This window comes from Pyrgilauda ruficollis, unplaced genomic scaffold (assembly GCF_017590135.1).
Source record: "Pyrgilauda ruficollis isolate IOZ18807 unplaced genomic scaffold, ASM1759013v1 scaffold4, whole genome shotgun sequence".
NCBI lineage: Eukaryota > Metazoa > Chordata > Aves > Passeriformes > Passeridae > Pyrgilauda > Pyrgilauda ruficollis.
In genome coordinates, this window is record NW_024525489.1 from 17,226,047 (window position 1) to 17,242,188 (window position 16,142).

The 16,142-nt window shown below is 38.1% G+C and overlaps 1 protein-coding gene across 1 annotated transcript in view; it reads left to right on the forward strand.

Annotated features, from left to right (window-relative positions):
- The window catches only part of LTBP1 (latent transforming growth factor beta binding protein 1), a 186,085-nt gene that overhangs the window by 34,745 nt on the left and 135,198 nt on the right, over positions 1 to 16,142 (forward strand). Inside the window, exon 4 of the mRNA XM_041477230.1 lies at positions 12,353 to 12,528. Within this exon, the coding sequence (XP_041333164.1) occupies positions 12,353 to 12,528 (176 nt within the window). The remainder of the gene's footprint in view (positions 1 to 12,352; positions 12,529 to 16,142) is intronic.

Sequence of the window (16,142 nt, forward strand, 5' to 3'; positions counted from 1 at the left end):
AGAATGTGAGAAGATTCTAAATTGAGCCCTAAGGATGTAATTTCAAACACTTTATAACCTGTCCTTTTTATAGTTTAGACTTGTTGGAATGACAGCATTCAGCTGATATTAAAAAACCATCCCTTATGCAACAGGGAGTGAAATAAGTATTGTGAAATGTGGTTTACTGTTATGCCTGTGTATAACATGAGCCTGAAAGTCACAAGCTTCAGAAACTTAAAATAAATGCCTGGTATTGTGTATACATATTTGGTATATTGTACCAAAACTAAGGACCGGGACAGCATCAGAAGAAGGAATGTATTGAATTACGTTTTCTCAAAAGTGACTCTGAAAAATATTTCATATAACAAAGCCTGTAGTTCCAAGAAGATGAAAATTTTGCATATAGAGAAAGAAACAAAGTGAATTTTTGAGGAGAAATCGGAGACATCCTTAAAAACCAGAGGAATGCCTCACAGACTTCAAATTTACCAACTGCAAATAGGAAAACAAGCTATTCCTAGACCTCTGGAATGCAGTCTGGGCTTTTGGTCACAGTATTTTTATTTTTTCTTAAAGTAGGCAGAGTGGTTTGGAATGGGAGCTCCAAGTTCCTCCAGACATTGTTGGTTCAGCCGTATGTTAGAAATGCTTCAGAGCTGCTTTCTTGCAAGCTGAATTTGAACTGTAGGTGGACTTGCTTTTATAATAATGAATTAGATTGCTTTCACATACTTTATCCCTGTGTTGATCATGGGCTGAAGTCAGGGATACAGTGTTCTTGAAGTTTGCATTTCACTGCCTTCCAGGGTGACAAATGTGGGTTTCAGGAACTGGAGTTAGGAACCACGAGGAATCTCTGCTGTGGCATTCCAAGTCAGGGTAAAGACCACTGAATGTAGCATCTATGGGTTTAAAGTCCAAGGATGCAAAGCTGTGACTGACAAGTAACAAAGTCCTGGGATGAAATCATGGCCAGCAATAAAATAAATGAGAGTTCTACTGTTGACTTCAGTGAAATCAGGATTTTATGCTAGTGTCTGGGAAAACAGCTTGTATGAAAACCAGCTTAACTGTTTGCTTTTCTTTTGCGTATGGACCAAGCAGTGTACCAACCTTTTGCTGTTAAAATCTTTGCAGTCTCTTGTTAGATAGTGATGGAGATCTTTGTTTTACAGATGGGAAAGTGAAAAAGAAAAAATGTGTGCCTATTCTATGCAAACTTCTCTGTCTCTGGAGCAATATGTATGGCTCAGTAAGAGCACTATTGGTAGGAAAAAATTAGAATTTCATACAGTTTAACTTTTGTCCTTGACCTCAATGCACTAGAAAATCTTTTACCTAATTATTTTAGAAATAAAGCTAGGGCATAATTATGATATTAATTATAATTATAGCATTTGTTGGGCTCATTAGCAGTGGGGGGCTGAGGCACTACTGAGTTGAAATCTACACTCACTTTCAGCCCTGTAATTTTTGCTGAAAATCATGAACATTTCTCAGACAAAAATATTACTGTCTTTATATTATCTGGGTTTGCTTTCTGAATAATTATTTTAAGACAGTTTTCAAGCAACCAATCTTTTTATGGCAGTAATAAATTAAGCACGTAAATGAGGAAAAGCCTATCTTTAAATCTAGATTCTTTGCATGCTGTTTTTAGATTTGCTAGCTGTATGAAATGTTGCAGTGATCTATATATGCCAGCAGCTACTGTTGATGTACTAAACTTATTTTTTATTTCTTTAATGTCTGAAATGAAAAGAAGTATGTAATATCTCTCCTGATGCTGGGACACTAAGCCAATACAGAAATACTCCTAAAGTGCTCCTATTAAGCCTTAAAGCGATTAGTCATGTAGCTAAAATTTACCATTGCTGGTTTCCATTATGAAACAAGCTTGATAAGCTGATAAATAACATTGTGGTGGAGTTTGATTATTTTTTATTTGGTATCTCTAATAGAAGTATAAATAAAGCATGTTGATTTTTGTTAATCTGTTGTCAAGGTGCTCTCTGCAGAGAAATTTCTTAGGTCATGGCAGTGAATAAATGCTTTATCAGTTCTGTTAGTTTTAGTCTGGTCTTTGGCTCTACTGAAGTGACCCTTTTACATCAGGGACCTTGTACTGAGACAAAAAGGGTGTAGGCACAAACACGCTATTTCTCTGGATGTTATTTTTCTGAAAATACATGATGATGAACACACAGTTATAATGCATCATATAGATGTATTTTTAGTGAACAAAATGTTATTTAGCTGAATTTCAACAAATTACAAGTCACTAACAATTTTTGAAATTGCTGCCCTCTGATCCTGCGTAAGTTTACTGTCTTGTTAATTAGAAGATATTTTTCTGTGTGATGTTATGTTCAAACTATTTTTGTATATATGCCTCAAGGTTTTGGAAGCTCCTTTACCCCAAAATTAGGCTTCTTGTAAGTGTAACTGCTTGCTGCTGTCCCCCCTTTCTCTGGTTCTGCCCGCAGTTGGAAGCATTCCATTTTGGTGGTGACTTAATGTGAAGGACAGTCTTTATTGCTCAATTTTGTGGTATGAAGAAATAGATCATATGAGTTGTTTATCTAGTTCAGCTAAGAAAGTAATTATACATTTAAAAACTTAGATGTTAAAAGTATTCTTGGCCTAATGCAAATTTTTTTTCTATGTCCAAATCTTTTCACCACTAATCTTTTCACCCTCTGGGGTACAGCACAACATGTACTTCTGTTCTTGTTGTGCATCATTTCCAAACTTCCCAGATGTGGTAGGAAGCTTGCCATTGTTTCATCACTTGAATTTAGGTGACTGCTGTGGAGGACTTGGGTAAACTTTGGGGTTTGGGGTTTTTCTGACCCTCATCTTTAGGATTGCTAAATTTTGTGGTGTAAGTTGGGAATAGCAGCCCCTGTGGTGTTTCAGGGAGTGTATCCTGTAGGCAGTACAGTCCATCAGAGCTTCTTACTGCTGATTTCATATACCAGGAAAAGCTTCTGCTGATGAGTACACATACTGAAGAGGGAGTCTGGATATAATCTTGAGATTTTCAAGCCTTGCTCATCATAAATTATGCTTCTTGTCAAGTAAATTTAGAAAGCCTTCAGTAAATGTGGTTAAGATTCCTAAAGTGCAGCGACCATTTTCCCACTCAAACATGAAGACATAATTTGTTCTCCTATGAGCACCTCTTGTGTATAGTACTTGGGCAAAGTCAGTATTGTATACATCTGCTTCTAGTTGCTTATGTAAGAAATCAGTATGTATTACAGAGGGATAAAGTGCTCCAACTTGCACACCTGGCACTTCTTTAGCAGGATAAAAGTAAGGTCTGTTTACATTTTTTATGATGAAACTGATATCCTTAAGCGTAAGGATTTCTGATTTTTTTTTTCTGTGATCTCAATCAAATTTGAGCTTTTCTCATCAACCATTACATTGGCATTCTTGAAAGCAATAATCGTCAATTATATCTTGTCATAGTTCTGATTATGCATTATGTGGAAAAAGTATTTCTTTATTTAGTCTTACTGCAGTTTAGTTAGTTTACTTTACTTAGAACTTACTGCAGTTAATTTTTAATTATGGTTATTTTGTGTCTTTCTCTCATGTATTCACTAAAGAATTTTCTCTGGAATGAGAGTTGGGCTTTTCCCTACCTGTACACTTTCTGGGCACCCTTAGCTTTGTGAATATCAATGTCTTTAAAAGCCTTCCTTATTTTGCCTCAGCTCTTTGCCCCTCAGTAATGCTTTGAGTTTTGTCTTTTGATCCAATTCTGTATGCTAGAAACTTTGACTGGGCTGATGTGAGTCTCTTGGTTTGGCTGCAGTCGTGGCAGGCATCACTTATGTGTGTGACACTGCTGGCTGCTCCTGATGCACACTGTCCTGTTCATCAGTGCTCAATTTCCTCTGCAGTCCAGGCACTCAGTCTTCCTCTCTTCTTGTCTAGCCACCATTAATTGTCTTGGGAGTTCATATATTTTCCTACTTGTACATAGGTCTAATTTATAAAAAGGTTACAAACCTATGATGTATTCTTTATATCTGACTCCTTCTGAGAAACTCTGTTTATGCCATCAAGATCATACTTGTAAAACATTTTCTAGACATAACAAGCAGTAGTGAGAAAATCCACTACTACAAGAGTAGTGGATTTTGCTAATCCATCTGCATCTTTGCAAAAACTTGATGGGGTAGTTACTTGCTCTTTGCATTAATGTTTTTTTTTTAAATCATAAATTAACTTGTCAGAATATCAAAGATAGGCCAAGGTTTTCAGTTATTTACTATCATTTTTACTTTTATTTAGGTATTGTATTTCTAAATGACAGATTTCTGCTTAATGCGGACAAGGATCTAAGTGTATTCCCAGAGAGCATTTATCTTGTGTGACTATAATTGCTAGTCTGGAAGACAAAATAATAATTGAGGGTTTTCTGAGCTACTGTAACAAAAGTACATATAGTTTTAAGTTACTTATTAACCTGAACTGAGGTATTATCAAACCATGTATTTGTTAATAAACTTCAAAAGGATATATTATAAATAATATATTTTCAAAAAATGAATGTTATGTTCCATATATTTGCCCATTTTAAGCTTACAGCACTGTTAATAATCTAATATTTCTTAGTGATCCCTTGTAATATAAATCTTCAACATTTTTTGCAAATTTCAAATATATTACATCAAACTACTGGGCTCTTTGTCTCCTTTGTCTCTTGTTTAACGTGCTCAAGGATTTGAGTGGATTAGTGATGTGTAGTTTTGCTTCGCAGCAGCTGTGCTCACTTGCCTTTATCGCATAACATCCATTGTGGGAGTTGGTTTCTATTTTTAGTTGTCATGTCAACATGCTTTTCTAATACCAAAGTCTGTCTCATGGGTTGACAGATGAGAAACTATCACTAGTTAATATGTCTTGATCAGAGTAATTTTTTTTATAAGCCAGTGGCAGTGTAACATGCCACTCGTACCATGGAAACAAACACAATTTTTCTGTGGAAAATATAATGTAAAACAGGAAAGGGAAAAACATACATAAATTTACTGCAGACAGTGTATTGAACTGACACAGTGCTGTGGTTAAGTAAGTCTGCTGCTAACTAGCAAATTTCATCTTGACTCAGTGCTGCAACATAGTGTATGCTGGAAGGGCAATTTCTTACTGCAGGTGTTGGTGACATTAGCAGCCACGCTTTTAAAAGCTGAGTTTGATAGTGACAAAATATCTTGCCTGACTGTAGGATTATCAATGTAGCATCCTGGAAAACAAGAAAAAAAAAACCCAAAATGAAGAGTTAACCATTAAAAGCAGAGGAACAAACACAAGTCAGCAATGCATGCAGGTTTTCTGTTGCGGAGTTTTTTCTTTTTTGCCTCCTTGAACTTTACTGATAAGAGGTGTCTGGAAAGCTGAAGATATATGTATGGCTGGAAATCTATATAGAATAATCCAGATATCAAATTAATTAGTCTGGATTTGTGAAGAGCATCATTGGATAAGTGTTGGTGAAAGTATGCAAGAGGTAACAAATAATTTGTGACTCCTAGTTGTTCATATTGTGCATAGTGAAAAGCGAAGTTTGTGAATTGCTGTTACTGTGAGACTTACGCTCAGCTGGTTTGTGTTCATTGTTGTCTCAGACTTTTCTAGCTTTCATGCATACTGTTTCTTTAATGGTGGTTTAGGATACTTAAGACTTAATAATATAAAAGGATTTTTAAAAATTGGCATCACTTGTATCTTGATGGCACTTTGGGAGTAGGGTGGGGCAAATTTTTTATACCTCTTTTAATGAAAAGATGCAGTAGGCAAACATTGCCTTTTTTTACTGATAAAATTACCATTTATAGTTTAAGTTTTTACAGAAGGAATATTCTTCAAATTTAGTCTTTGAGTGCTGTATTACATGAGGAATGCTTGCCTGCTGCTGCATAACTTGCAAGAACTGTATCTTCCTTCAGCTCATGTGACCGAGCATCTGTATTGTTGCTCTGCATCTGAATATTTAACCAACACATAGCTTTCTCTCGCCTTAAGAGCTCTTTCTGCTTTTTGATGTCTAGGAAACTAATCATTGCTTGTGATTCTGGAGAACTCAGTGTATTTCTTTAGAGACCTGGAAGAATGTTCGTAATCTGCACATTTCAGTTTGTGTTGTATGTGAAAAATGAGGTGCATCAATGGAGTCATAGCTGGGCTCTTTTCAGAGGGTTTTGTTTCACAGAGCTTTAGTTCAGCTCTTACACCAGGTTATGCTGGCAAATGGGATCCAATCAACAAACAATTCAGTTGAGCCTGCAACTACAGGGCTAGCTTTATGAGCAAACGCTTAGGAGTTAGATAATCCCTGAAAGTGTCTTGGACAAGGCTTTTACTACAGAAATTACATCTAAGAGGAGCAAAACTGGTACTTGTGTATAAAGGTTAATGTTTCACATTTCTGTGGGAACCTTTATAAACAACTTTGAATTCCTTTTTACCCTTTTTATCTTGGTGTAGATTAAATATCTCTATTAAGATTTGTTGTATTTGTTGTATTACCTCATTTACAAACCAAATCAATTTGATGATAATCAAAGAAGATATTTTTTATATTGTAAATAATGTTCTAACTCTTTAAGGTGGCAAAAAAAGTAGGAATTACTAACTTGATGGTATTATTTGAAAACTGTTTAGTTATCTCCAAACTACTATCTTTGCAAAATTTTGCCTGGGGGAAAAAATGTATTGCAAAGATACAAATCAAGGTAGTTTTATAAAGAACATATTAATGCAACATTGTAGGGTTGTTGTTGTAAGACAGGCAGGTCTCTGTGCTTGTTTTGCAGTGTTTGCACTGTATTTCAGGGAGAGGACTTTTAAATATGAGCTAAAAATAGATTTTTGCACATAAAATCAATTTTTTTGCAGCTCTTTTGCAATGGTGAAAATAAAGAAAAACTGACTGCCTTTCTCTTTCATCTTTGGTTACTGGTAGAACCTTCTGAAACAGGTCATCCTTGATTGATGATGGGTATGATATTGTAAAGGGCTTTGGAGAAATCTCATCTGTTCATCATAAGCTGGGACGTTAAACTTTTTCATGTATCTTAAAAAAAAATCTATATGTATATATCTCAGAGAAGCAGTGTAAGGAGGAAACAGCTGGCAAAGGTCAGGCTGAACTAGCAACTGAATTTTAACAATTTATGGGGGGTAGGGGGTTAGTTCTATTTCCAAGCCTTTTGAACTGGCTTGCATATTTTCTTTACTATCTCATAGTTTTAGAAAATACTGGTTTTCCTCTCCTTTTGCTTTTTCATTGTGACTTTGGGAGGAGGTAATGAAGAAGGAATTAAATTTGTACGTTTGCATGAAGCAGGAGGGTTAACAATTCATATTTTCTGAAATGTTGCTACCTAGGAGCCAGGCATGGGAGCATCAGGCTTACCATAAATAAAATAAAGAAAGCAACCTGAATGAGATTTGTCTTAGTTTAGTCTAGACAGTACTTTTCATGCCAAATGTTGTCGATCTTATTTCTGCTTGCCAGAGTTATTCTGATACATCACATTCTTTCTCTGGTTTATCAAGCAAGAGACATTTCTTTTGCGTGACAGCTGAAAATGTTTCTTCTTCCTCTGTAGTGCTCTTGTATCCTTATTAGTATTTATCATATTGTTTGTTTCTGGAAGGTGCAGTTTGACATTTGTTTAGCTGCCTGGTGTACGTTTCAGCAATGGAAAGTTTTTGTCAAGTTTATTAAGTTAGTGTCAGTTATATGCCTAGTTCATCCAAACTGAGCATAAGTATTTAAGAAAAACAGTTTAGACTAGTCTTAACTTTGGTTTCATGTGATTATTGTAAGCAGATAACTTGGTGATTTAGATTAGGTGGTTTAGTCTGCATTGAAACAAAAATTAACAGCTTGCATGTCATGTGGAGGTGTTTCCTTTTAAAGAATTTGATTTATCAAGTTTACAGCTTTCCTGTGTAGTACTGAGTAAGCTACTCTTGGAAAACAAAGCTGTCTTAGCAATAATTTATAACATTAATATTTAATACAAACTAAATTAAGGAAGAAAATTATAATACCTGAGAAGGATGAAAAAGGCAACTTTTGTAAATTCTAGTTGCTAAGATTTTAGCCTCCAACATAGGGTGTTCATGGTTTTGGTGTAGCATGTTTTGTTGTTGGGTTTTTTACATGATTTTTAAACATTTTTTCAATAATTTCAAGTGTTATGATGGACTTTTGTAGGCTGACAGCTGGGCTTCAGTGTAACGGGACGGGTGGCAAGATCAAGGGTAAATAAAACTAAAAGGACCTAATATGAACAAACAAGGAAGGCCGTGTTGAACATGTGAAGATTGGGGCAGCCTTGGCTACAGTGACCTGGACATCGTGGAACTCAGTATCTTATATGAAGGAAGAGGGGCAATTGCAACCCTGGACTTCCAGAGAGTTAATTTTAGCCTATTCAGAGGCTTTTTCTTGACAAATATAATTGGAATGTGCCTTCAGAGAAGAAGGATCCAAGACAGCTGGTCAATATTCAAGGATTATTTTTTTCAGGCTCAAAAGTGGTGAGAAAGAAATTGAGAAAAGTAGGCAAGAGACCTGTGTGGATGAACACAGTACTCCTGTCAATATCCAAGCACAAATGAGAGATACACAGGAGAAGGAAGCAGGGACAGAATACTTAAAATATAAATAGAGGTGTTGTCAGAGTATGCAGAAATGCAACAAGGAAGGCTGAGGCCCATCTGGAATTAAAAACCTGTCCAAGGATATCATCAATAACAGTTAGGAAATTAAGAAAAATGTGGGCCTGTTTCTAAATGAAGTGGGGACTCTGGTAACAGAGAATGCAAAGAAGGCAGAATTACTGAATGCCTTCTGTCCATCAGTCTTCACTGACAAGACCAGCCCTTAGGAATCTCTGACCTGGGACACCAGAGGAAAGGAAGGTGGAAGGAAGTCTTCTGCTTCATCAAGGAGGACTGGGTTAGAGATCACCTAGGCAAGCTTGACATCCACAAGTCCATGGGCCATGATGTGATGAATCCATGAGGGCTGAGAGATTTGGCAGACATCATAGCTAGGCCACTCATGGTCATCTTTGAAAGGTCATGGCAGTCAGAAGTGGTGCTTGAGGACTAGAGGAAAGCAAATGTCACCCCAGCCTTCAAAAAGGGTAAGAAGGAGTACTCAGGCAACTACTACCTCATCTCAATCTCTGGAAATGTAGAGTGCCTTGTTCTGGAGGCCATCTTTAAGTATGTGGAAGACCAGAAAGTGACCAGGAGTAGTCAGCATGGATTCACTAAAGGTAAACCACACTCGACCAACACAGTTGTCTTCTACAGTGACAAAACTACCTGGATGGATGAGAGGAGAGAAGTGAATGTTTTCTACCTGGACTTCACTCTTTGACACTGTCTCTCACAACGTCCTCATAGGCAAACTGGGAGGTGCAGGCTGGAGGAGTGGACAGTGAGGTGGTTTGAGAACTGTCTGAATGGCAGAACATTTGACCAGGCTCCATATTGTTCACTCATTCATCAGTGACCTGGATGAAGGGGTAGATGCCTCCTCAGCAAGTTCACTGATGACACAAAGCTGGGAAGATATCTCTGGCTGATACCCCAGAGTGCTGTAGAGAAGGATCCTGACAGGCTGGAGGATGGACAGAGAAGAACTGTCTGAAGTTCAAAGGCAAATGAAGGGTCCTGTACCAGCACAGGTGGGGTCTGACCTGCTGGAAAGCAGCACTGTGGAGAAGCACCTGGGGGTCCTGGTGTAGCTATCCATGAGCCAGCAGTGAGCCGTTGTGGCCAAATGGTGTCCTGGGGTGCATTAGGAAGAGCATTGTCAGTAGGTCAGGGAAGTTATCCTGCCCCTCTGCCCAGCCCTTGTGAGGCACATCTGGAGTGCTGAGTCCAGTCCTGGCTCCTCAGGACAAGAAAGATGTGGAGCTCCAGCAGTGGTTTTGAGCAGAGGGCAGCAAAGGTAATTAGGGTACTGCTAATCAGAGGTTGTTAGGAAGACTCTGCTTGAGCAGAGGTTGACCCCACCAGTGGTCCCTTCCAACCTTAACCATTCTGGGATTCTGTAATGCTTTACAACTGATTTTAACCTCAACAGAAAACACTCAGCCACTTAAATGGCAGCATCTGTATCTAGTATTTTGGTCTCTGCTGTCAAGTCCCGCTTCTACATTGAGTATAGACACTCTTCTATGTGCAAAACCAGAAATGGATGTCCTTATGCATAGGCATCAAATGGGGTCCATTAGAAAAGAACAGGTTGCTCAGGAGTGATTGCAGTGATTCTTCAAAGAAGTTAAATTCCTATGTAAGCAGTACTGAAGGCAATGACTTCAGCTTTATCTCAGGCTGAGGGGTTCCCACTCATACTTCTTACCTGACTGTGTTGAATTCCAAGCCTGACATCCAATACCAGTGAAGGCTCTCTTTTGGTCTTCCGGTAGGAGCCCTAAAGACAACTTAGAAAATACAGTATTTTCTCTTAGTCTGGCAAAAGGACTTCTACTGAATGTAATGAGACTGTGTAATTACTGTATTAGAAATATTGACTTGGAGACAGCCTGAGCAGTTATGTTTCTGTTCTCTGTCGGAGGCTTAGAATGTCACTATTAATGAATGCTCTTGTTAACTTGGATCAGTTAGAGAAAAAGAGAATCTGTGTAGGACAAAACCCCATTGTTTGTTCTAACCACAAATCCATTGGCTACAGCAGTTACTAAGCATCTTGAATAACATGACCAAGGAGTTAGGCACTGCTTTGAAGACAGGGGCTGGCTCAGGCTCCACATGTCAGAAAACAATGCAGTAGTCATGTAAGTTCTTAGCTGAAGCTCTGCAGTCTCACCTCTGTGAGGAAGTGCTGCTCAGCTGTCCTTTTGAATATAGGGTTCATGACTTATTCGCAGAGGACAGTTATTTACCCTGCAGAACTGTGACTCTGAGGGATGGTTGTTTCAAATCCCATAACTTTTTTCCCATTTTTCCATTTTTGAAGACCGAGCTAGTTACAGACTCTCAGTTGAGAATGAAGTAAAGCAGGCTTCCAGCATCCCACTCTGTATGCCTTCATTTGAGCAAAGGACGATGTAGTCCTGATAGCCACTGTTATTAGGTTAGTAATTGATTCTACTCTTCAAGGAGTGTGTTTTTACAGTCTGATCTGCACTAGCTATGACTACTTCAAGGCATGTTATTAGTAGGTTTGTTACTTGAAAGTGTGTTATTACTTGCTAGGTGGTGGGATTCTTCAGCCTTGGGGCCCCAAAGCAGCTTGCAGTTTCATTGCATGTAGCTAAGAGCTGCCCAATCTGCTGCCTTGTAAATTGCTGGAAGAGTGAAGGCCAGTTTGTTAGTGAATAAATTATTCCTACTGCTGATGGCTGCTAAATAACCATGGGCTTTTTGATAGGGAGAGGAGGGAATTGTTATTGAAAGTCGGTAAGGCCTTGTGCAGTGGTAAGCTGAGGTCATAGGGAGGAATCTAACTATATGAGTCAGGATTAGCAGTGAGGGAATCCTGAGCTTGAAGGAACTTTCTTGTTTAGCGGGAAGGGAAAATGGTTTTGTTGTTAAGAGAGGCCATGTGGTTATGGGACAGTTGTGGTTATGGGACATTTGTCAGAGATGTTCAATAGTGCAGGCAAAGAGAAGGTGGATGGGCAAAGTGATGTGACTCCAGGACACAAACCTTGTGATTAGGTGGGAAGCATCTGAAAAAGGGGAAGAGGAGCAGTGTTTTGCTCTTTTGTTGGAGGGTTATGGTGAAGAAGGAAATGATTTTGGGAACAGAAGGGGAAAGTCAGATGGGTTTAGGTTCTACTTAATGTATCTTGTATGATAGTTGTATGATAGGAATGAGAGTTGTAATATGAACAGAAGGGGAAAGTCAGATGGGTTTAGGTTCTACTTAATGTATCTTGTATGGAATGAGAGTTGTAATAAATGGAATAAGGTTTGAATGCATTACTGCTTCTCTGACCTGTCTGGAAAGCTCTGTGTGTTAGCAAATTTGAGCTGCAAATAATTTTGATCAGGGCTTTTCCCTGTTCCTCCCTGTTTTCTGAGCTGTCCATGATATTTCTCTTGCCATGTCAAAAAGAAAGTTATATAATCCCTGTAGTCTTTCCTTCTTAGGAGTTTGAGCTGACAAGACAATGGGGGTGCTAAATGCTTGGAAAATTAGGTGCTTACTTCTAAGGTAGTAGGTTTCCCAAAATGTATTTTGAGAATTTAAAGTACAGTTGATTTGTCTTCAATTTTTTTACGAGTAGTTTCTAAGTCTAATTCATTAATTATTACATTGTTCTGTCTTTTCTATCTCTTTCCAAAACAGGATGATACCCCTTTCATCTCAGACATTAATGATGAATCTTCATCATGGCCAAACACAGGAATATGTGATTAAGCCCAAATATTATCCAGTAAAAAAAGTGATTTCAGGAGAGCAGTCCACTGAGGGCTCATTACCACTGAGGCTGGGCCAGGATCAACCTGCATCCCCTTTGCGATGTGAGTACAAAAAGCACGCTCCCTTCTCTCCCCCCACATAGCCCCCACTCCCCGGTTTTTTAAGATCTTGAAATTTTCTGCAGTACCACTTGAAGGCAGAGAAAGGCTAAAACAACTCTACGTGAGAGTTCTTTGATTAGCAGATGCTTCCATATTCTGCATTTTGTGGAGAAACAAAACAGGTTTCGCCGATAAGAAAAAAAATTGAACCTGATTCACTGTTGAAAATATATCATGTTATTTCTAGATAATAGTTTTTTCTTCATAAAAGGGTGCTTTGTGAATGCTTTGCTGGAATAGGCACATCTATGAGTATAGTCAGTGTCAGTATGATGGATATCTTTTTGGAAAGCTGGAGTTCAGGACTGTGGTCTCATTGGTGACTATTTTCTCTATATATAATTTATTACGTGTTTATGAACTTCTGCACAGTATGGAGCTGCCTGAGAGTTTCTGCTTCATATTTATAAAAAAAAGGTTGTGTGGGTGCCCAGCTTGTGGCCTTGGCTCATGCCCCATTGTGTGCAGAGCCTGAGGACAAGTTTTGGCTTAGAAGATTAAGAGCTTGATGAATTATGGGTTAGGTATTACAGAACGTCTGCTGGCTTGATTTGGAGAAAAGTTCCTGCAGCTGAATAATGGACTGATGAACGTTGAGACCTTAAGGTACTTGCAGTCTCCTGACAGACTTCCTTTGCTGTAGCACAAAGAATTATGTTCTGCTGAGGCTTTAGGGAAGAGCCTTTCCTTCTAAATCTTTACCTAGAGTTCCTTTGTGTATATTTGCATTTCTGCATTGCACATCTTTGTGGTGTGTCCGTTTACACTTAAATACAACTCCCTGCTTCCTTTTCTTCAACTATAAGTTTGTTGATGGTAAATGAGACTATTGGCTCTAATGGGAAGAACAGTGGGCAGCTGGAGGTCTTTCAATTAACATTTTCAGAGTGGTAATCTGGCTTTCTTAGAAGTTTCAGAAAGATTTGGGTGTTTTTTAGTCACACTGTCAACATCAAGCAGTAGTCTCTTTTGTAAATAAGATAATACTTTTTTCCAGTCAGCATTGTTTTTCTTCAGTTAAAATGGCCACTGGGATTGGATTGTGACCATCTCTTATGACTCTTACTAGTCAGAGTTTACAAATTCCAGGTTTTATAGTTCTCCAGTATTTGGAGTGACTGTTTCAGGTTGGATTCTGACCAAAAAAAAAAAAAAAATCATCTTTCCCTTTGGCTCAATTTTTCAGGCTGCTCAAGTCATTCTTCCTTCAATACACTCGGTGGTACTCACAAGTATCAAGCTGCCACTAAATGGATGGATTCTGTGAGTTGTTTTCTTTCTTCTATGGTAGCATAAGGAAAAGACTCTATGCAGCCAGTGTTTCTAGCTCTTTTTAGCTTATTTGAGCCCCACAGTTACTTACAGTGCTCTGAGGGATATTACTAGGAGAAGGAAAACCAGGAGCTGAAGACTGGAGTGGTTTTTATCAAATTCTAAGAAGCCCCTTATTGAGCAGTGCATTAGTAAAACATTCTACCCTTATTTGAAAAACTTGTGAGTCCTAAAACAACCAGAGAACAAGTAGTAAAAAGAGTTTCTATGGCCTGATAAGGTCAGCCATGACTTAAGTGTTGACTTAGAGGTAAAATGCAAGCTATTTGGATGGTGTCAAAATTTCTGATTCTGAGCTCTCTGTCTGCCTAAAAACCAGTCCCATTACCTGTTTCACCTGTTTCCTACATCTGTGAGGTGGGAGTCAGTGACAGCAACTTCTGATGAAGCAGTTTAGATATCTGCTAGTGCAGAGTGCAGTTTGAGCTCTATGTTGTTAAAGTCCAAGGATTATGTACTGCTAGCCTGAGCAGGAGGCCTAGAACTTGGCCAGCCATATCTGTTTGGGTTTTCTGGTTTCTGGAGGTGCTGGGATGAACTTGAAGATTAGAAGACTGCTTGTTTTCATGAAAAGTGAGTTCTAAATTTCAGCTGTTGGTATTTTAACATTAGGGAGGTTTGAATTAAGTGCGGTGAGGTAAGATGAGGATGTGAAACTTGATTTCAGGTGTTCTGTGATAACCACGAATATGCAGTTCTTAGTCTTGTCTTGATCAGAGATGGACCCTGTGAATTAGTTCATGCTTATAGTTGATGTTCATTGTCTAGTTCATTTATGAGAGTGGCTGATGATCTCGTGGTGTTTTGTTATTGGTCTTAAATGTATAATCTTATTTAATGGGATAGCCTCTTACTTAATTGAGCAGAGGAATTGGTAATGGCCATGCAGAGATAATTTAAAAGGAAGAGGGGGGAAAATGTAATGATTTTATTTTAAAGCAGAAGCCAGAAAGTTAGTACTGAATGCTTCACAACTTTTTCTTTTGTGGTAATATTAAATACATTTTTTTTAAAGATGAGAAGAAATAGTAGCCAGATAATACTTGGTAGCATTGCCCAGGAGTTCATAGCTATCAATTAACATGGAGTGCAAAGCTACTCATTCTGTTGGGTTTTTATTAACATTTCTATGCATTTTACTTCAAAATATTAATACTGTGCCAGAGACTGGCAATTGTGAAAAATGTACCCCATAGAATAAACTTACTTCTCTAGCTGTAGTGGCAGTTGTTTTAATTTTTCTGGACTTCTATAGATTGTTTCAATCCAGTGATACAAAATGGGTACCTTGAACTGGAGCAAGTATCAGTCTTTTGTTACCTTTAGAGACAGGTCTTCCTGGCAGAAGCAAATGAGATGTGGGGTACTGGTAAACTGGGAAGAAAACTGCCAAACATGACCAGGTGCTTCTGAGCATCTTCTGATTTACAGGAAGTCAGTCATTTTTAAATGCCCCATCACAGAGTTGTCAGATGAGCTTTTGGATATACTGGGGTAAAAACGATTAAAGTTAAGTCGCATTAAACATTTTTCAATTAAAATTAGTTCAAGATGCCTTCTGGAATTTTTACTCTGGTGCATTTGTAAGCAGTTTCACTTGTCTGATAATGTTCTGAACATGCAGTATAGTACTCTGATTAAAAACAGTAAATTTTATTCTTTTGGCTTTTGAGCTGAATTTTACTGTAAGGTTATGTATCACATCAACAGAGCTTGAGAATTCAGCAAGCCACTGAGCCACTGGGGTTGCATTTAAAGTCACCCTGGGATGTGAAATTGAGTACCTGCCAGTAACAGGTAGCACTGCTGCTGTCAAGCATTTTGAACTTCTGTCCTGTGGGGTACAAATTCTGAGTAATTCTCAAGGGATGTATTACTTGCTTAAAAGTACATACTGTCACACTTCACCTGTAATCTGCCTAAATATTTGGAACCTCAGAGTGAAAAGTTCTCTAATAGTAGCAGTGGCAGCAGCACAGAAATTTCAGCTATAAAATTCTATTTGCAACCTGGTCGTCCATGAAACAGTAGGAAGATTTTTTTAGTAATTCAGGTACATCTACCTCAGAAATTTCCCACTAGTCCCTTAATAGCACTGTTAAATAGTAACCACTAGTCATTGAGCATGAATCCTCTAAATATCAGTGCTTCTATCCCTGGATTTATAAATGCAGTGCTGAGCAAAATTAGTTAAAGGAATTTTGTGTGGTTTCTATTGGTCT